We start from the raw sequence: 22047 nt of genomic DNA, 5'->3' as shown, positions 1-22047 counted from the left end.
CGGTGATGGGAGGGGGGGGGTCCTTGGTGTGTACGGTGATGGGGGGGTCCTTGGTGTGTACGGTGATGGAGGGGGGGGGGTCTTCGGTGTGTACAGTGATTGGGGGGGTCCTCGTGTGTACAGTGATGGGGGAGGGGGGGTCCTTGGTGTGTACGGTGATGGGGGGGGTCCTTGGTGTGTACGGTGATGGGGGGGTCCTCGGTGTGTACAGTGATGGGGGGGGTGTATGGTTGCTCGGGTTCTGGTCTTGTTTCGGGGTTCCCAGGTTGCAGCTGTCTGTAGAATGAAGGTGTGAATGTGATTGGCCGGCCTGGAGGGAACACAGACAGTTCTTGTGCAGGAATGATGGCAGGACTGGCGGGTAATGTGTGTTCGGGTTTTTTCAGGTATCGGCCTGGCCCTCGCAGCGGCAGTGAAAGGATATCGCTGCATCATAGTCATGCCAGAAAAGATGAGTATGGAGAAGGTGAGTGCTGATATCGTCCCATAGTGCTGACATGACGGATGATAGCGGGGTCCTGTATGTAGTGCTGAGGGGACATGACGGATGATAGCGGGGTCCTGTATGTAGTGCTGACATGACGGATGATAGCGGGGTCCTGTATGTAGTGCTGAGGGGACATGACGGATGATAGCGGGGTCCTGTATGTAGTGCTGACATGACGGATGATAGCGGGGTCCTGTATGTAGTGCTGAGGGGACATGACGGATGATAGCTGGGTCCTGTATATAGTGCTGAGGGGACATGACGGATGATAGCGGGGTCCTGTATGTAGTGCTGAGGGGACATGACGGATGATAGCGGGGTCCTGTATATAGTGCTGAGGGGACATGACGGATGATAGCGGGGTCCTGTATATAGTGCTGAGGGGACATGACGGATGATAGCGGGGTTCTGTATGTAGTGCTGAGCGGACATGACGGATGATAGCGGGGTCCTGTATATAGTGCTGAGGGGACATGACGGATGATAGCGGGGTCCTGTATATAGTGCTGAGGGGACATGACGGATGATAGCGGGGTCCTGTATATAGTGCTGAGGGGACATGACGGATGATAGCGGGGTCCTGTATATAGTGCTGAGAGGACATGACAGATGACAATGAGCTGTGTGGGACTCCCGTACATAATAATGTATGACATGAGAGATGACAGCCGTGCTGTGTGGGGATTCTGTACATAGTAATGAGAATACATGACAGATGACAGTGGCGGTGTATAGGGGTCCTGTAGGACAGATGATGGCGGTGTATAGGGGTCCCGTAGGACGGGCGAGGGCGGTGTATAGGGGTCCCGTGGGACGGGCGACAGTGGCGGTGTACAGGGGTCCCGTGGGACGGGCGACAGTGGCGGTGTACAGGGGTCCCGTGGGACGGGCGACAGTGGCGGTGTACAGGGGTCCCGTGGGACGGGCGACAGTGGCGGTGTACAGGGGTCCCGTGGGACGGGCGACAGTGGCGGTGTGTAGGGGTCCCGTGGGACGGGCGAGGGCGGTGTATAGGGGTCCTGTAGGATGGATGATGTACTGAGTGATGGATGATGCACGATTGGTTCTTTAGACCCCCCCCCCACACACATACACCCTCCCCTTCCCACACATACACCCTCCCCTTAGGCTCTGGAGGCCAGTAGAGGATACGGTGAGGCTGTTGGAGGCGCACACTGTGTCTCGGGGGTGCAGGGAAGGGAAGTGGGGGGCACAGCTTGGACATGAGGTCACTGGGGCACAGATTGGCTGACCACACGGAGGGTCAGTGTTGCTCACATACATGGAAGAGGACCTGTATGAGGCCAGAACACTCTGTGGACTGAGGGCAGTGAGGTGGGAGGCCACAGATGGTCCTCGGATTTGGAGACGGTGATAATCCGGAACAGAACTCTGGAGAACCGACGTCTGCACAGTGTTGGCTTGGATCACGGACCCGTGTGATTCTTCTCTCTCTCAATAAGGGGGGTGGGGGTTGTTATATTTGGAGGCCCCTTTTCTGACCTCATGGCCTCCATCACATCTGCCTTACACTGTAGTATGAAAATCTCTCTTTTTTTTTTTTTTTTCCTGTCAGGTTGACGTCCTTCGCGCTCTCGGGGCGGAGATTGTCCGGACTCCCACCAGCGCCCGCTTTGATTCCCCCGAATCCCATGTAGGCGTGGCCTGGAGGCTGAAGAATGAGATCCCCAACTCTCACATCTTGGATCAGGTAAGGGGGAGAATGGGGTCCAAGGGGAGGGGGATGGATCAGAAGCTGCGATGGCAAGCCTCAGACTCCTCACTGGCCATACGTGTAATAATGGGCTCATGGTGGGGTATAGGAGATGGTATGGGACATGGGAAGGTGGCCATGGTGGGGTAGAACTCTGGTATAGGAGATGGTACGGGACATGGGAAGGTGGCCATGGTGGGGTAGAACTCTGGTATAGGAGATGGTACGGGACATGGGAAGGTGGCCATGGTGGGGTAGAACTCTGGTATAGGAGATGGTACGGGACATGGGAAGGTGGCCATGGTGGGGTAGAACCCTGGTATAGGAGATGGTACGGGACATGGGAAGGTGGCCATGGTGGGGTAGAACTCTGGTATAGCAGATGGTACGGGACATGGGAAGGTGACCATGGTGGGGTATAACTCTGGTATACCAGATGGTACAGGACATGGGAAGATGACCATGGTGGGGTATAACTCTGGTATAGGAGATGGTATGGGACATGGGAAGGTGACCATGGTGGGGTATTATTATTATTATTATTATTATTATTATTATTATACAGTATTTATAAAGCGCCGATAGTTCGCTCAGAGCTGTACATTACAAAGGGGGACAGAACATGTGACAGAACAATACTAATACAATGCAAAACATGAGGGGATCAAGGGCCCTGATCCTGGGAGCTCACAATCTAGGAGGGAGGGGGTGGTGGCACAGGAGGAGATAGCTGTGGGGGATGGAGTGGTAGGAAGAGTGGAGGAGGTCGGCAAGTTAGCAGGGGGTGGGGTAGGCTTCCCTGAAGAGATGGGTTTTCAGGGTGCGCCTAAAGGAGAGGAGAGTAGGTGATAATCTGATGGGTTGGGGCAGGGAGTTCCAGAGGATGGGTGACACCCTGGAGAAGTCCTGGAGGCGGGCATGGGAGGAGGAGACCAGGGAACTAGAGAGAAGGAGGTCTTGTGAGGAGCGGAGTGTGCGTGTTGGGTGGTACTTGGATATTAGGTCAGTGATGTAGTTCGGGGCAGTATGGTGGACAGCTTTGTACGTCAGTGTTAGGATTTTGAATTTGATCCGTTGCACAATCGGAAGCCAGTGGAGGGATTGGCAGAGAGGGGGGTGGAGGATACTGAGTGGAGGCCAGTGGAGGGATTGGCAGAGGGGGGTGGAGGACACTGAGTGGAGGCCAGTGGAGGGATTGGCAGAGAGGGGGGTGGAGGATACTGAGTGGAGGCCAGTGGAGGGATTGGCAGAGGGGGGTGGAGGAGATGGAGCGGTTGGAAAGGTGAATGAGTCTGGCAGCCGTATTCAGGATGGACTGAAGCGGGGATAGCCAGCGGCGAGGCAGGCCAGTGAGGAGGGAGTTGCAGTAGTCGAGCCGTGATATGATGAGGGAGTGGATGAGCTGTTTAGTGGTTTCTGGGGTTAGGAAACATGCGGATTTTGGCGATGTTGCGGAGGTGGAGTCTGCATGTTGCGGAGGTGGAGTCTGCATGTTGCGGAGGTGGAGTCTGCATGTTGCGGAGGTGGAGTCTGCATGTTGCGGAGGTGGAGTCTGCATGTTGCGGAGGTGGAGTCTGCATGTTGCGGAGGTGGAGTCTGCATGTTGCGGAGGTGGAGTCTGCATGTTGCGGAGGTGGAGTCTGCACGAGTTTGTTAAAGATTGGACTTGGGGCTGGAAGGATAGGTTGGAGTCCAGAATGACACCCAGTAATCTGGCCTGCGGGGCGGGTTTGATGGTGGCGTTGTTGGATGTGACGGAGAAGTCAATGGGGGGTGGGGTCCGGGCTGGGGGGAAGACAAGAAACTCGGTTTTGGAGAGGTTCAATTTAAGGAAGTGGAGTGACATCCAGTCTGATATGTCGCTCAGTAGGTGTGTGATTCGGGCTGAGACCGAGGGGGTGAGGTGGGGGGTTGAGAGATAGATTTGTGTGTCGTCGGCATAGAGGTGGTAGTTGAAGCCGTGAGAGTGTATGAGTTGGCCAAGGGAGGAGGTATAGATGGAGAAGAGAAGGGGCCCGAGGACAGAGCTTGAGGGACCCCAACAGAGAGGGGGAGTGAGGGGGAGGTGGTAGCATTATAGGTAACGCTGAAAGAGCGTTGTGACAGGTAGGATGAGATCCAGGAGAGAGCAGAATCTCTGAGGCCGAGGGAGTGTAGTTTTTTGAGGAGGAGGGGGTGATCGACTGTGTCGAAGGCCGCAGAGAGGTCAAGGAGTAGGAGCACTGAATAGTGTCCATTAGCTTTGGCGGTTAGCAGGTCGTTGGAGAGTTTGAGTAAGGCAGTTTCGGTGGAGTGTAGGGGACGGAAGCCGGACTGTAGGGGATCGAGGAGGTTGTTGTCGTTGAGGTGAGAGCATAGGCGGGTGTAGACTAGGCGCTCGAGGAGTTTAGATGTAAATGGGAGCAGGGGTATAACTCTGGTATAGGAGATAATACGGGACATGGGAAGGTGACCATGGTGGGGTATAACTCTGGTATAGGAGATGGTACGGGACATGGGAAGGTGGCCATGGTGGGGTATAACTCTGGTATAGCAGATGGTACGGGACATGGGAAGGTGGCCATAGTGGGGTATAACTCTGGTATAGCAGATGGTACGGGACATGGGAAGGTGGCCATGGTGGGGTATAACTCTGGTATAGCAGATGGTACAGGACATGGGAAGGTGGCCATGGTGGGGTATAACTCTGGTATAGCAGATGGTACGGGACATGGGAAGGTGGCCATAGTGGGGTATAACTCTGGTATAGCAGATGGTACGGGACATGGGAAGGTGGCCATGGTGGGGTATAACTCTGGTATAGCAGATGGTACGGGACATGGGAAGGTGACCATGGTGGGGTATAACTCTGGTATAGCAGATGGTACGGGACATGGGAAGGTGACCATGGTGGGGTATAACTCTGGTATCGGAGATGGTACGGGACATGGGAAGGTGGCCATGGTGGGGTATAACTCTGGTATAGCAGATGGTACGGGACACGGGAAGGTGGCCATAGTGGGGTATAACTCTGTTATAGCAGATGGTACGGGACATGGGAAGATGGCCATGGTGGGGTAAGGCTCTGGTATAGGAGATGGTATGGGACATGGGAAGATGGCCATGGTGGGGTAAGGCTCTGGTATAGCAGATGGTACGGGACATGGGAAGGTGGCCATGGTGGGGTATAACTCTGGTATCAGAGATGGTACGGGACATGGGAAGGTGGCCATGGTCGGGTATAACTCTGGTATAGCAGATGGTACGGGACATTGGAAGGTGGCCATGGTGGGGTATAACTCTGGTATAGCAGATGGTACGGGACATGGGAAGGTGACCATGGTGGGGTATAACTCTGGTATCGGAGATGGTATGGGACATGGGAAGGTGGCCATGGTGGGGTATAACTCTGGTATAGCAGATGGTACGGGACATGGGAAGGTGACCATGGTGGGGTATAACTCTGGTATCGGAGATGGTATGGGACATGGGAAGGTGGCCATGGTGGGGTAGAACTCTGGTATAGCAGATAGTACGGGACTTGGGAAGGTGACCATGGTGGGCACCCAATAAGGAAATGGTTAGATTGGGCCCACTATAATGGGGAGTAGAGACATGGTAGTAATGGGCCCATTGTGGGGGTAGAACTCTGGTGTAGCAGATGGTACGGGACATGGGAAGGTGACCATGGTGGGGTAGAACTCTGGTATAGGAGAAGGTATGGGACATGGGAAGGTGACCATGGTGGGGTATAACTCTGGTATAGCAGATGGTACGGGACATGGAAGGTGGCCATGGTGGGGTAGAACTCTGGTATAGGAGATGGTACGGGACATGGGAAGGTGGCCATGGTGGGGTAGAACTCTGGTATAGGAGATGGTACGGGACATGGGAAGGTGGCCATGGTGGGGTAGAACTCTGGTATAGGAGATGGTACAGGACACGGGAAGGTGGCCATGGTGGGTAAGGCTCTGGTATAGGAGATGGTACGGGACATGGGAAGGTGGCCATGGTGGGGTATAACTCTGGTATAGGAGATGGTACGGGACATGGGAAGGTGGCCATGGTGGGGTAGAACTCTGGTATAGGAGATGGTACGGGACATGGGAAGGTGGCCATGGTGGGGTAGAACTCTGGTATAGGAGATGGTACGGGACATGGGAAGGTGGCCATGGTGGGGTAGAACTCTGGTATAGGAGATGGTACAGGACACGGGAAGGTGGCCATGGTGGGGTAAGGCTCTGGTATAGGAGATGGTACGGGACATGGGAAGGTGGCCATGGTGGGGTAGAACTGGGGCAGATGGTAAGGTAAAATTTTATGGCACCTGATTAATGGTACCCCCTCTAGTACAGGGAATGGTATACCATGTAAGAGGCAACTCTGGGAAAGTTGGGGTGGGTAGAGTAAAATTTTGGGCACAGTATGGGGGGACATGGGGAAGGTGACCATGGTGGGGTAGAACTCTGGTATAGGAGATGGTACGGGACATGGGAAGGTGGCCATGGTGGGGTAGAACTCTGGTATAGGAGATGGTACGGGACATGGGAAGGTAAAATTGGAAAAGGAAGGAAAGTTGGGGTGGGTAGAGTAAAATTTTGGGCACAGTATGGGGGGGGTGGCAATAATGGTCACATGGCAGATGTATAGTTTCAGTTTTGGGAATGTACGAGGTATGGAGAGGTGGCATTGGGCACCCAGTGGAGGTTTGTCTCTGGTATTGGAGAGCTTGTGAGGCACAGGAAGGTGCCGGTACTGGGCATTTGATGGGGGTATAGCTCTGACCTTGGGGGTGGTAAGGGGCACAGAAAGTTGGGTGGTGTTGGACATCCGATGGAAGTTTTAGCTCCATTACTTTGAATGGTAGGGTACACAGGAAGGTGGTGGTGTTGGCCATCTGTGGAGGGTGGAGCTCTGATATTGGGGACGGTATTGGGCACAGGAAGGGGGGGGTCCTGGGTACCTGGCACAGGAAGGTGGTGGTGTTGGTCATCTGTGGAGGGTGGAGCTCTGATATTAGGGATGGTATTGGGCATTGGAAGGTGGGGGTGTCGGGTACCTGGCAGAGGAACCTTTTAGATAGGTGGTGGTGAGGCCGTAGATCCCACATTGAGGACAGCATAGGGCAATGTTGTGTGTTGGGAAACTATCAATGGATTGTATTGTGCTTAGGAATCCAATATTGAGGGCTCTATGGGGTACAGCATGGGGAGGGGGGGGTTGGGGAACCCAATATCAGGGGCACTATGGGGCACACTATGGTGGGGGTTTGGTGGAACCCAATATCGGGAGCACTACGGGACACAGTATGGTGGGGGTTTGAGGAACCCAATATCAGGGGCACAATATGGTGGAGGGTTGGGGAATCCAGTAATGGGGGGGCACTTTGGGGGTTTGGGAACCCAGTATCGGGGGCACAGTATGGTGGGGGGTTGGGGAATCCAGTAGCAGGGGGGCACAATATGGTGGGGGATTGGGGAATCTGGTATTAGGGGCACTATGGGGATTGAGGAACCCAGTATCGGGGGCCCTATGGGGCACAGTATGGTGGGGGGTTGGGGAATCCAGTATCGGGGGCATTATGGGGAACAATATGGTGGGGGTTGTGAACCCAGCTTCGGGGGGCACTATGGGGGTTGGGAAACCCAGTTTCGGGTGGCACTATGGGGCACAGTATGGTGGGGGGTTAGGGAATCCAGTATCGAGGGCATTATGGGGCACAGTATGGTGGGGATCCCAGTTTCAGGAGGCACTATGGGGCACAATATGGTGGGGGTTGGAGAACCCAGTATCGGGGGCACTATGGGGAACAATATGGTGGGGGTTGGGGAACCCAGTTTCGGGGGGCACTATGGGGGTTGGGGAACCCAGTTTTGGGGGGCACAGTATGGTGGTGGGTTGGGGAACCCAGTTTCGGGGGGGCACTATGGGGGTTGGGGAACCCAGTTTCGGGGGGCACAGTATGGTGGTGGGTTGGGGAACCCAGTATTGGGGGGCACAGTATGGTGGGGGGTTGAGGAACCCAGTTTCGGGGGGCACTATGGGGGTTGGGGAACCCAGTATTGGGGGGCACAGTATGGTGGGGGGTTGAGGAACCCAGTTTCGGGGGGCACTATGGGGGTTGGGGAACCCAGTTTTGGGGGGCACAGTATGGTGGTGGGTTGGGGAACCCAGTTTCGGGGGGGCACTATGGGGGTTGGGGAACCCAGTTTCGGGGGGCACAGTATGGTGGTGGGTTGGGGAACCCAGTATTGGGGGGCACAGTATGGTGGGGGGTTGAGGAACCCAGTTTCGGGGGGCACTATGGGGGTTGAGGAACCCAGTTTCGGGGGGCACTATGGGGGTTGAGGAACCCAGTTTCGGGGGCACTATGGGGGTTGAGGAACCCAGTTTCGGGGGCACTATGGGGGTTGAGGAACCCAGTTTCGGGGGGTATATCCCCACCATGAATGTTCATTGTTTCTCTTTCTCTCTCAGTACCGGAACGCCAGCAACCCTCTGGCGCACTACGACACGACCGCAGAGGAAATCCTGGCGCAGTGCGATGGTTGGTACTCTGCAGTCTATTCCCGTCTCCATTATGAGGGGTGAAGAGTCTCTGGGATTCCTTTTTCTTTTTCTGTCCTTTTCATATTCCGGGGTACAGAGACAACTCAGGACTGACAGAATAGGGGGGCAGCAGAGGGACCCCCGTCCTCGGTGTTCTGCTGACCACACTGTACTGTAGAAGACTGCAGACAGCTGGACTGTAAACAAAGCAATGGTCACACCACCGTAGGGATCGGAAGAGCCAAGGCCAAGATGTCATCTTCTTGTCCTTCGATGTGTGGAAGGAGCTAGAGTGTAGTTCTCCTTTAAGTGTCTATATCTACAGGGTGTGGACAATATATTGTGACCGCAGATTCTCCTCTACCAAAAATCGACCCACAATCCTCGATTCTAGGCTGAGACTGAAAGCCGTGCCCTCCGATCTCACCAATTCCATCTCATCGGATTATGGTACATTCTCGGTCAGACTGAAGGCTGTGCCAGATGTGCTCTCCTCCTGGGATGGCACCACATGTAGAAGGAGACCGTTCTCAAAGTACGACCAGATACAACATCTATACGTGGTGCCCTCACAGGAGACCGTTCTCAAAGTACGACCAGACAGAACATCTACACGTGGTGCCCTCACAGGAGAACGTTCTCAAAGTACGACCAGATACAACATCTACACGTGGTGCCCTCACAGGAGACCGTTCTCAAAGTACGACCAGATAGAACATCTACACGCGGTGCCCTCACAGGAGAACGTTCTCAAAGTACGACCAGATACAACATCTACACGTGGTGCCCTCACAGGAGACCGTTCTCAAAGTAAGACCAGACAGAACATCTACACGCGGTGCCCTCACAGGAGAACGTTCTCAAAGTACGACCAGATACAACATCTACACGTGGTGCCCTCACAGGAGAACGTTCTCAAAGTACGACCAGATACAACATCTACACGTGGTGCCCTCACAGGAGAACGTTCTCAAAGTACGACCAGATACAACATCTACACGCGGTGCCCTCACAGGAGAACGTTCTCAAAGTACGACCAGACAGAACATATCCTGTATTTGCACCATGTGATGTTGTACTTTGAGAACGGTCTCCTGTGAGGGCACCGCGTGTAGATGTTCTGTCTGGTCGTACTTTGAGAACGGTCTCCTGTGAGGGCACCGCGTGTACATGTTCTGTCTGGTCGTACTTTGAGAACAGTCTCCTGTGAGGGCATCGCGTGTAGATGTTCTGTCTGGTCGTACTTTGAGAACGGTCTCCTGTGAGGGCACCGCGTGTAGATGTTCTGTCTGGTCGTACTTTGAGAACGGTCTCCTGTGAGGGCACCGCGTGTAGATGTTCTATCTGGTCGTACTTCGAGAACGCTCTCCTGTGAGGGCACCACGTGTAGATGTTGTATCTGGTCGTACATTGAGAACGGTCTCCTGTGAGGGCACCGCGTGTAGATGTTGTATCTGGTCGTACATTGAGAACGTTCTCCTGTGAGGGCACCGCTTGTAGATGTTCTGTCTGGTCGTACTTTGAGAACGCTCTCCTGTGAGGGCAACGTGTGTAGATGTTGTATCTGGTCTTACTTTGAGAACGGTCTCCTGTGAGGGCACCGCGTGTAGATGTTCTGTCTGGTCGTACTTTGAGAACGGTCTCCTGTGAGGGCACCGCGTGCAGATGTTCTATCTGGTCGTACTTCGAGAACGCTCTCCTGTGAGGGCACCGCGTGCAGATGTTCTATCTGGTCGTACATTGAGAATGGTCTCCTGTGAGGGCACCGCTTGTAGATGTTCTGTCTGGTCGTACTTTGAGAACGCTCTCCTGTGAGGGCAACGCGTGTAGATGTTGTATCTGGTCGTACTTTGAGAACGGTCTCCTGTGAGGGCACCGCGTGTAGATGTTCTGTCTGGTCGTACTTTGAGAACGGTCTCCTGTGAGGGCACCGCGTGTAGATGTTCTGTCTGGTCGTACTTTGAGAACGGTCTCCTGTGAGGGCACCGCGTGTAGATGTTCTGTCTGGTCGTACTTTGAGAACGGTCTCCTGTGAGGGCACCACGTGTAGATGTTCTGTGGTATAGCGTCTCCATCCCTCGGTTGGAGTAGCAGGAAGGGACATCTGCTGGGAGGCCGTCCACCTTCACACGGTGTGGATTGCTGATCCCATAGAAGACCATCAATGATTAACCACAAAGTACACAGCGCCGGCGATCTCCACACGGTAAGGAGCGGCAGATGTGACCACGTAGCACACGCAGCCTGTGATATCTATAGATCAGGTGGTGGAGGAGAAGGAGGGAGCGCCGGCTCACCGTGAAGTCAGTCATAGTTCATGAACTTCCAACGGGAAGAGACGTGCCACAACCAACCGCATGGGACATCCATACAATGAGGCCACATACATGGGGGAGGGGTCGGGGGGTTACATGGGGGAGGGGTCGGGGGGTTACATGGGGGAGGGGTCTCAGGTAACACCATCCAACCACTACCAGTGCCCCAACATATGACAAGGCAACTTACCGCTTCCTCCTCCACCGTCTGACCAGACCCACCCCGTCACCTTATATACAGATTACTGATCCAGCACCGCTTCCTCCTCTACCGTCTGACCAGACACGCCCCCTCACCTTATATACAGATTACTGACCCAGCACCGCTTCCTCCTCCACCGTCTGACCAGACACGCCCCCTCACCTTATATACAGATTACTGACCCAGCACCGCTTCCTCCTCCACCGTCTGACCAGACACGCCCCCTCACCTTATATACAGATTACTGATCCAGCACCGCTTCCTCCTCCCCAGGGCAGCTGGACATGGTGGTGGTGACAGCCGGGACTGGAGGAACAATCACAGGACTGGCGCGGAAGCTGAAAGAGAAATGTCCAAAGTGTAAGGTAAGCAGATACAGAGCTGTGGTGTCACTCGGGGTGTCACTGCTGCTAGAGGCTTCCATTCCTGACACTGCAGGAAATCATCTTGTGGGTCAGTGATCAGTCTGAGGAGCGGAGTCCCCAGACTCTCTGTTCACACTGATCTCGGTGGGGGGTCCCCGGGCTCTCTGATCTCAAGGGGGGGGGGTCCCCGGGCTCTCTGATTTCAGGTGGGAGGGGGGGTCCCCGGGCTCTCTGATCACACTCATCCTATGACTCAATATTCATGATGGGGATGTATGGGTGACCAGTCTCTGTCCCTGGATGATGTACCGCGCTCCTCCCTCACTCCTCCATGTGATGGGGATGTATCGGGGACCAGTCTCTGTCCCTGGATGATGATGTACCGCGCTCCTCCCTCACTTCTCCATGTGATGGGGATGTATCGGGGACCAGTCTCTGTCCCTGGATGATGTACCGCGCTCCTCCCTCTGGTCTCCATGTGATGGGGATGTGTCAGAGACCAGTCTCTGTCCCTGGATGATGTACCGCGCTCCTCCCTCACTCCTCCATGTGATGTGGATGTATCGGGGACCAGTCTCTGTCCCTGGATGATGCACCGCGCTCCTCCCTCTGGTCTCCATGTGATGGGGATGTATCGGGGACCAGTCACTGTCCCTGGATGATGATGTACCGCGCTCCTCCCTCACTCCTCCATGTGATGGGGGATGTATCGGGGACCAGTCACTGTCCCTGGATGATGTACCGCGCTCCTCCCTCACTCCTCCATGTGATGGGGGATGTATCGGGGACCAGTCTCTGTCCCTGGATGATGTACCGCGCTCCTCCCTCACTCCTCCATGTGATGGGGATGTATCGGGGACCAGTCACTGTCCCTGGATGATGTACCGCGCTCCTCCCTCACTCCTCCATGTGATGGGGATGTATCGGGAACCAGTCTCTGTCCCTGGATGATGTACCGCGCTCCTCCCTCTAGTCTCCATGTGATGGGGATGTATCGGGGACCAGTCACTGTCCCTGGATGATGTACCGCGCTCCTCCCTCTAGTCTCCATGTGATGGGGATGTATCGGGGACCAGTCTCTGTCCCTGGATGATGTACCGCGCTCCTCCCTCACTCCTCCATGTGATGGGGATGTATCGGGGACCAGTCTCTGTCCCTGCATGATGATGTACCGCGCTCCTCCCTCTAGTCTCCATGTGATGGGGATGTATCGGGGACCAGTCACTGTCCCTGGATGATGTACCGCGCTCCTCCCTCTAGTCTCCATGTGATGGGGATGTATCGGGGACCAGTCTCTGTCCCTGGATGATGTACCGCGCTCCTCCCTCACTCCTCCATGTGATGGGGATGTATCGGGGACCAGTCTCTGTCCCTGGATGATGCACCGCATTCCTCCCTCACTCCATGTTTCCTCCTTCCACAGGTGATCGGAGTGGATCCGGAAGGCTCTATATTGGGGCAGCCGGATGAGCTGAATAAGACGGACAAGACGGGATACGAGGTGGAAGGGATCGGATACGACTTTATCCCCACTGTGCTGGACCGATCGGTGAGATCCTCGTGGGCGGGGCATGTTGGTGCGTATTCCCTCCCAATCCCTCCGCCCTTCCTGATTTCTGATTGGCTGTCTCCATCAGGTGGTGGATGAATGGTACAAGTCCCAAGATGAAGAATCCTTCCTGATGGCTCGGGCTCTGATCCGGGAGGAGGGGCTTCTGTGCGGTGAGTACACTTTGCTGTATGGTGATTGGCTAGGGCGGAGGACTGTGTGGTGACCTATGGCAGCCAATCAGGAGTCCTCGTGTCCTGCGGGTCGCCCTGCAATAGAGCCAACGCTGTGACTTACCTCTGCAGGGGGCAGTTCTGGCAGCGCCATGAGCGCAGCGGTGAAGGCGGCTCAGCGGTTGGAGGAGGGGCAGAGGTGTGTCGTCATCCTGCCAGATTCCGTGCGCAATTACATGTAAGACTCATACAGGAGCCGAACATACAACGTACATGACACTTCACTACCCAACACCCTTCCTACAAATCCTCTTCCCCTTCTTCCTTCTACTGACTACAAAGCTCCATCATGCTGGGATGTATGTAATACATGTGTGATACTGTAACATACGTGTGATGGCGGGCCCCATGACGTTCCTTGTTTTAGGAGGACAGAATTTGGAGACATACAGTATGTGACACATGGGATACGGCCTATTAGATACATGTTTTATACTGTAACATACGTGTGATGGCGGGCCCCATGATGTTCCTTGTTTTAGGAGGACAGAATTTGGAGACATACAGTATGTGACACATGGGATACGGCCTATTAGATACATGTTTTATACTGTAACATACGTGTGATGGCGGGCCCCATGATGTTCCTTGTTTTGGGAGGACAGGACTTGGAGACATATGGGATACGGCCTGTCAGACACGTTTTATACTTTAACATACATGTGATGGCGGGCCCCATGGCAATCCTTGTTTCGGGAGGACAGAATTTGGAGACATGTGACACATGGGATACGGCCTATTAGATACATGTTTTATACTGTAACATACGTGTGACGGCGGGCCTCATGATCCTTGTTTTAGGAGGACAGAACTTGGAGACACGTGACACATGGGATTTGGCCTGTTTCCAAGTTCTGTCCTCCCAAAACAAACGTCATGGGGCCCGCCCTCACATGTATGTTACAGTATAAAATGTGTCTGATAGGCCGTATCACATGTATCAGGCACATATTTTATACTGTTGCATACATGTGACGGCGGGCCCCATGACGTTCCTTGTTTTGGGAGGACAGAACTTGGAGACATATGTGACACATGGCATACGGCATGTCAGATACATGTTTTATACTGTAACACACGTGTGATGGCGGGCCCCATGACATTCCTTGTTTTAGGAAGACAGAACTTGGAGACACATGTGACACATGGGATATGGCCTATCAGACACATGTTTTATACTGTTACATACATGTGAGGGCAGGCCTCATGACGTTCCTTGTTTTGGGAGGACAGAACTTGGAGACACATGGGATACGGCCTGTCAGACACACGTTTTATACTGTCACCTGATGTTTGATACCGTGCTCCATGACATGTTCTCTCCCGGGACAGGACGAAGTTCCTGAGTGATAAATGGATGACCCAGAAGCAGTTCCTGAAGGTGGAGGACCTGGAGGGGAGTAAGCCATGGTGAGTGGTCAGGAGATGGCTTCAGATGGTCATGTCGGAGGTTTTCCTTCCTCTCCTGGCGGGTTTCCCCTTCCTCTCCTGGCGGGTTTCCCCTTCCTCTCCTGGCGGGTTTCCCCCTTCCTCTCCTGGCGGGTTTCCCCCTTCCTCTCCTGATGATGTCCCCCTTCCTCCTCCTGGCGGGTTTCCCCCTTCCTCCTCCTGGCGGGTTTCCCCCTTCCTCCTCCTGGCGGGTTTCCCCCTTCCTCCTCCTGGCGGGTTTCCCCTTCCTCTCCTGGCGGGTTTCCCCTTCCTCTCCTGGCGGGTTTCCCCCTTCCTCTCCTGGCGGGTTTCCCCCTTCCTCTCCTGATGATGTCCCCCTTCCTCCTCCTGGCGTGTTTCCCCCTTCCTCCTCCTGGCGGGTTTCCCCCTTCCTCCTCCTGGCGGGTTTCCCCCTTCCTCCTCCTGGCGGGTTTCCCCCTTCCTCCTCCTGGCGGGTTTCCCCCTTCCTCCTCCTGGCGGGTTTTCCCCTTCCTCCTCCTGGCAGGTTTCCCCCTTCCTCTCCTGATTGTCTCCCTTCTTGATCTTCTGCAGGTGGTGGAACGTCAAGGTCTCGTCTTTGTCCCTTTCTGCCCCATTGACCGTCCTTCCAACAGTCAGCTGCAGTCAGACCATCCAGCTCCTCCGAGAGAAAGGCTTTGACCAAGTTCCCATTGTGTCCGAGTCCGGGTGAGGCTCCCATCGCTGTCTTCGGGGTGGGGGGGGGGGAAATGTCTGGGATCTCTGCTCCCAATCCTCACTCTGTGCTTTTGTGATCTCTGTTGGGTCCAATCCAACACCTATAATTGGAGGTCAGACCAGTGCGGCCGGAAATGTATTGTTGGAGCCTCAAGCTCAAGGGTGTCAAACTGGCGCCCCTCCAGCTGTTGCCAAACTACAAGTCCCATCATGCCTCTGCCTTTGGGAGTCATGCTGGTAACCGTCAATCTTGCAATGCCTCATGGGACGTGTAGTTTGGCGCCAGCTGGAGGGCCACCAGTTTGACCCCCGTGCATCTAGCTGATGGCTTAGTCTGCATATTCCGCTCATTGCTCGTCTCCATTATACGTTTTTTATGGATTGGAGTCCCACGCCTGATCTGCACCATATACCACAGCCATGTTTTCCTTTTACTCGCCTCCCTCTGTTGTTGTACCTGACTGCTAGCTGAATGTCCGCAGGCTGGTCCTCGGGATGGTGACGCTGGGAAACATGTTGTCCTCAGTACTGGCTGGGAAGGTGAAACCATCCGATCCGGTCACCAAAGTCATCTACAAGCAGTTCACGCAGGTAAGACGGAGGAGGACGAAGCTGGAGAAGTTCAAACTCCTATTATCTCTGCTTTGAATGTATGATGTGCAGGGGTTGGACGAAGATATGGAAACCTTCCATGATGTGCAGTGATGGAACATTCTTTGGCTTCCGCTGTGTGATGAGACACCTAGCTAACAGGCGGGAAGCCTCTGTGAGAGAGTGGTGCAACACCCATAAATGGTGGACTATTGATCAATGGAAGACGAATCGAGCTTCACAATGTTCCCAATTTTCGCCATCTTATGAGCCGACCCCAAAGAGCCTTCATCTTGTCGTCATGTGACCCGGCCCCTGCAGAGCCCTCAACTCCCCATCATATGGCCCAGCCCCCACAGAGCCTTCATCTTGTCATGTGACCTGGCCCCCCTGCAGAACCCTCAACTCGCCATATGGCCCAGCCCCCACAGAGCCTTCATCTTGTCGTCATGTGACCCGGCCCCTGCAGAGCCCTCCACTCCCCATCATATGACCCGGCCTCCAAAGTGCCTTCATCTTGTCATCATGACCAGGGGCGGACTGACCATTTGGAAACTCGGGCACTGCCCAAGGGCCCCATGAGATGCCCCTGGTACCTTTTTCATAGGCTTTTTTGATCCTCTTGGGGGGCTTCTCTCACACATAGCAATGTATTATGGTGTTGGGTCAGTCTGAGCCTGGCGGAGCAGGAGGAGGATGATGAGCAAGAGGATGAGGATGATGATTTCTCTTTCAGGTCCATCTTGATGACAATCTGGGGACACTTTCCCGAATCCTGGAAACGGATCACTTTGCACTGGTTGTCCACGAGCAAATCCAGTGTAAGTATTTGTCTTCTGTCTGATCTACACAGCCTCCCTCCTGGAGCTCCCAGCCCCTGGTCTCTGGCCTCCCGTCCCCTGGTCTCTGGCCTCCCGTCCCCTGGTCTCTGGCCTCCCGTCCCCTGGTCTCTGGCCTCCCGTCCCCTGGTCTCTGGCCTCCCGTCCCCTGGTCTCTGGCCTCCCGTCCCCTGGTCTCTGGCCTCCCCTCCCCTGGTCTCTGGCCTCCCCTCCCCTGGTCTCTGGCCTCCCCTCCCCTGGTCTCTGGCCTCCCCTCCCCTGGTCTCTGGCCTCCCCTCCTCTCCCCTGGTCTCTGGCCTCCCCTCCTCTCCCCTGGTCTCTGGCCTCCCCTCCTCTCCCCTGGTCTCTGGCCTCCCCTCCTCTCCCCTGGTCTCTGGCCTCCCCTCCTCTCCCCTGGTCTCTGGCCTCCCCTCCTCTCCCCTGTCTCTGGCCTCCCCTCTTCTCCCCTGTCTCTGGCCTCCCCTCTTCTCCCCTGTCTCTGGCCTCCCCTCTTCTCCCCTGTCTCTGGCCTCCCCTCTTCTCCCCTGTCTCTGGCCTCCCCTCTTCTCCCCTGTCTCTGGCCTCCTCTCTTCTCCCCTGTCTCTGGCCTCCTCTCCTCTCCCTGGCCTCCTCTCCGCTGACTTTGGCCTCTCTCTACCCCTCCTATGGCCTCCTGCTGGTGCAGATGACATTTAATCCCCTCTGTACTGTCAGGAAAAGGGGTGGAGCTTTGCAGCACACCTGTCCCAGCACAGTCCTGAACTGGATGCAGTTGTACATCTTCCCTGCAGCAGCCAGGCCTGTCCTCCTTCATATTGAAGGTCTGCTGGTTGTCTGGGGACCCCAAACATAGGAAATCCACCTGGGGGGGCTGTGCTGCCATCTGATCGACTCCTACCGTCTTACAGTCCCCTGGGGGCCCCTCCGTGGGGGTGGGGAGTGGGAGGATTTGGGGGGACTGCAGTTCCCTTCACTCATCTACACTGACCCCCAAAACCCTCAACTTCTTCTTCTGAGTCAGATTCCTCTTCCAGTGCCAGGGGCACCTGCAGACCAATCTGCATGGAGTGTGGACAGCCGTGGTCATGCCATTGGTGACACACAACACACACCTGACCTCCTCAGCCGGGTATGAACGTTCCGTGTCCTCGCACCGCAGGAGGAACCGTCCATCGGCAGCAACTCTCAACTGACCAACTCTGAGGGTTTAGAACGCAGCGACTCCACACAATATTGTATCGTCTGCTGGTGCCCCGTGTCTGGGTCCTCCCCTTGTCAGCATTTCTACATGTGCACCCCGTGTCCGCATTTCTACATCTCGGCACCGTGTCTGGGTCCACCCTGTGTCAGCATTACTACATGTCCTCCCCGTGTCTGGTTCCTCCCCGTGTCTGGTTCCTCCCCGTGTCTGGTTCCTCCCCGTGTCTGGTTCCTCCCCGTGTCTGGTTCCACCCCGTGTCTGGTTCCACCCCGTGTCAGCATTTCTACATCTCTGCACCGTGTCTGGGTCCTCCCCCGTGTCTGGGTCCTCCCCCGTGTCTGGGTCCTCCCCCGTGTCTGGGTCCTCCCCCGTGTCTGGGTCCTCCCCCGTGTCTGGGTCCTCCCCCGTGTCTGGGTCCTCCCCCGTGTCTGGGTCCTCCCCCGTGTCTGGGTCCTCCCCCGTGTCAGCATTTCTACATCTCTGCACCGTGTCTGGGTCCTCCCCCGTGTCTGGGTCCTCCCCCGTGTCTGGGTCCTCCCCCGTGTCTGGGTCCTCCCCCGTGTCTGGGTCCTCCCCCGTGTCAGCATTTCTACATCTCTGCACCGTGTCTGGGTCCTCCCCCGTGTCTGGGTCCTCCCCCGTGTCTGGGTCCTCCCCCGTGTCTGGGTCCTCCCCCGTGTCTGGTTCCACCCCGTGTCAGCATTTCTACATCTCTGCACCATGTCTGGGTCCTCCCCCGTGTCTGGGTCCTCCCCATGTCTGGTTCCACCCCGTGTCTGGGTCCTCCCCTTGTCAGCGTCTTTACATCTCTGCACCATGTCTGGGTCCTCCCCGTGTCTGGGTCCTTTCTGTGTTGGCATCTCTACCACATCTCTGCCCCGTGTCTGGGTCCGCCCCGTGTCGGCATCTCTGCCCCGTGTCTTGGTCCTCCCTGTGTCTGGGTCTCGCCATATCGGCATCTCTGCCCCGTGTCTGGGTCCGCCCCGTGTCGGCATCTCTACCACATCTCTGCCCCGTGTCTGGGTCCGCCCCGTGTCTGGGTCCTCTCCATGTCGGCATCTCTGCCCCGTGTCTGGGTCTGCCCGTGTCTGGGTCCTCTCCATGTCGGCATCTCTGCCCCGTGTCTGGGTCCGCCCCGTGTCTGGGTCCTCTCCATGTCCGCATCTCTGCCCCGTGTCTTGGTCCTCCCCGTGTCTGGGTCCTCTCCATATCGGCATCTCTGCCCCGTGTCTTGGTCCTCCCCGTGTCTGGGTCCTCTCCATATCAGCATCTCTGCCCCGTGTCTTGGTCCTCCCCGTGTCTGGGTCCTCTCCATGTCGGCATCTCTGCTCCGTGTCTGGGTCCGCCCCGTGTCTGGGTCCTCTCCATGTCCGCATCTCTGCCCCGTGTCTTGGTCCTCCCCGTGTCTGGGTCCTCTCCATATCGGCATCTCTGCCCCGTGTCTTGGTCCTCCCCGTGTCTGGGTCTGCCCGTGTCTGGGTCCTCTCCATATCGGCATCTCTGCCCCGTGTCTGGGTCCGCCCCGTGTCTGGGTCCTCTCCATGTCCGCATCTCTGCCCCGTGTCTTGGTCCTCTCCATATCGGCATCTCTGCCCCGTGTCTTGGTCCTCCCCGTGTCTGGGTCCTCTCCATATCAGCATCTCTGCCCCGTGTCTTGGTCCTCCCCGTGTCTGGGTCCTCTCCATGTCGGCATCTCTGCTCCGTGTCTGGGTCCGCCCCGTGTCTGGGTCCTCTCCATGTCCGCATCTCTGCCCCGTGTCTTGGTCCTCCCCGTGTCTGGGTCCTCTCCATATCGGCATCTCTGCCCCGTGTCTTGGTCCTCCCCGTGTCGTCTGAGTCCTCTCCACCACATCTCTGCACCATGTCTGTGGAACACATTGTGGGGTGTTTAGAAAACAAAAGAGCTTACAATCTATTAGGAGGGAGGTGACAGATACCAGTCTGCCCGGGGCCCGGTTTGGTCCTCATCTGGCTCTGTTGAGGTTCCATCATACATGAGGGCACCTCAGATGTTCTGGTGCTCTGAGACCGCTGCAGAAACTCTGGTGACTCCTCTGTGATTCTTCTACATCTGTCTCCCAGCAGATCACAATGACGGCTCGTCCAGCAAGAAGCAGATGGTGTTTGGGGTGGTGACTGCCATCGATCTACTGAATTTTTTGACGAGAGAGCGAGAGCGCCGTGGGAGCGAATCCAGCGACAGGGACCCCAGTGAAAGAGTCCGACATTTCAGTGCCTCCTAAGTCCCAGAGGTCGGCCCCGGTTCCGTGTGCTGTGGGGGAGGGGAATTCCTATAGGTCAGCGTAATGCTGTTATAGGAAGAGACTGGGAATTCTGTAGCAATGTCATGTAATCAATAAAGAGTTTTATTTATCCTCTTCCCCGTGTCTTCCTTTTGGTGGTGACTCGACCCGTGTCTCCATGGTGATGATGGTGACTTGACCCACGTCTTTAAGGTGATGACGTGACCCACATCTTCAAGGTGGCGACTTGACCCGTGTCTTCAAGGTGGTGGTGACTTGACCCACGTCTTCAAAGTGGTGGTGGTGACTTGACCCGCGTCTTCAAAGTGGTGGTGGTGACTTGACCCACGTCTTCAAAGTGGTGGTGGTGACTTGACCTGCGTCTTCAAGGTGATGGTGGTGACTTGACCCGCGTCTTCAGGTGGTGGTGGTGACTTGACCTGCGTCTTCAAGGTGATGGTGGTGACTTGACCCGCGTCTTCAGGTGGTGGTGGTGACTTGACCCGCGTCTTCAAGGTGGTGGTGGTCGTGACTTGACCCGTGTCCTCATGGTGATGGTCGTGACTTGACCCGCGTCTTCAAGGTGCTGACTTGACCTGCGTCCTCATGGTGGTGACTTGACCCGCGTCTTCAAGGTGATGACTTGACCCGCGTCTTCAAGGTGATGACTTGACCTGTGTCCTCATAGTGATGGTGGTGACTTGACCCGTGTCTTTGTGGTGGTGACATCTTAAATGAGCTTTACATGTTCCTGTGTATCCAACACTTTCCACCAAGACCACATCCTGGCAGCTAACCATTACCACCACAGAGACTGCATCCCACCACTTGACCATAGCACCATAAAGACCCCATCCCCCATTTGTGCAAAAAGATGGCAACTACTCCAATTTAGAACTAGGTGCACATGGAAGAGCAACGCACAATGCCAACATACAAAAATTTCCCAGCACTCTTACCAGCCAGTCTACCAACAAACCAAACTGACCCGGTCTAACAATTCATGTTATAACAGAGGGGTTTGGTGCACATACAGTTGTTTTCAAAATACTAGCCGTCAGACATCACTAACCGGATCAATCACTGTTTTTGGTGGAAATGATATTTCTACATGGCAGATAATTTCCTAGCAGGTGTAGTAGAGTCATAGAAATCCAACAGACCCGACAGTCATGACATGCATGCTGCTGATTCTGTGTCATTGAATCACTCATTGAAAGGGGCGTGTTCACAATAATAGCCGTGTGGAGTTCTATTAGTGACGTCATTCATTCTTTGATAAACAGGTGGCAATTATTGCCCTTATTTAAGGAAGGAAGGCAGCAAATGTTGGACATGCTGGTTACAGTGCATTTCTCTCTGAAATTCTGAGGAAAATGGGTCGTTCCAGACATTGTTCAGAAGAACAGCGTTCATTGATTACAAAGTTGATTGGAGGGGAAAACATATAAAGAAGTGCAGAAAATGATCAGCTGCTCAGCTAAAATGATGGCAAATGCTTTAAAATGGCAACCAAACCTGAAAGACGCGGAAGAAAGCGAAAAACTACCATTGGAATGGATAGAAGAATAGCCAAAATGGGGCGGACTCAGCCAACAATCAGCTCCAGGAAGATGAAAGAAGGTGTGACGTTCCCTGTGAGGACTCAGCCAACAATCAGCTCCAGGAAGATGAAAG

The 22047-nt window shown here is 55.1% G+C and overlaps 1 protein-coding gene across 2 annotated transcripts; it reads left to right on the top strand.

Moving 5' to 3' along the window:
• The first annotated feature begins 322 nt into the window (after nucleotides 1-322).
• On the top strand, nucleotides 323-20505 carry CBS (cystathionine beta-synthase). 2 transcript variants are annotated; one of them, XM_089654088.1, is made up of 12 exons: nucleotides 323-466; nucleotides 2064-2198; nucleotides 8658-8727; nucleotides 11520-11611; nucleotides 13035-13160; nucleotides 13249-13333; nucleotides 13466-13571; nucleotides 14726-14803; nucleotides 15374-15508; nucleotides 16000-16108; nucleotides 16845-16929; nucleotides 20210-20505. In XM_089654088.1, the coding sequence occupies exons 1-12, from the start codon at nucleotides 365-367 to the stop codon at nucleotides 20368-20370; spliced, it is 1284 nt and encodes a 427-aa protein (XP_089510214.1). In that variant the 5' UTR covers nucleotides 323-364; the 3' UTR covers nucleotides 20371-20505. The 2 variants fall into 2 exon arrangements, with proteins under 2 accessions (XP_089510214.1, XP_089510215.1); XM_089654089.1 differs by having other exon boundaries at nucleotides 324-466; nucleotides 20213-20505.
• The last annotated feature ends 1542 nt before the right edge of the window (nucleotides 20506-22047 follow it).

This window comes from Staurois parvus, unplaced genomic scaffold (genome assembly GCF_062004578.1).
Source record: "Staurois parvus isolate SC_StPar_1 unplaced genomic scaffold, SC_StPar_1.0 ptg000742l, whole genome shotgun sequence".
NCBI classification, from domain to species: Eukaryota; Metazoa; Chordata; class Amphibia; order Anura; family Ranidae; genus Staurois; species Staurois parvus.
This window is presented reverse-complemented; position numbering and strand designations above follow the sequence as displayed.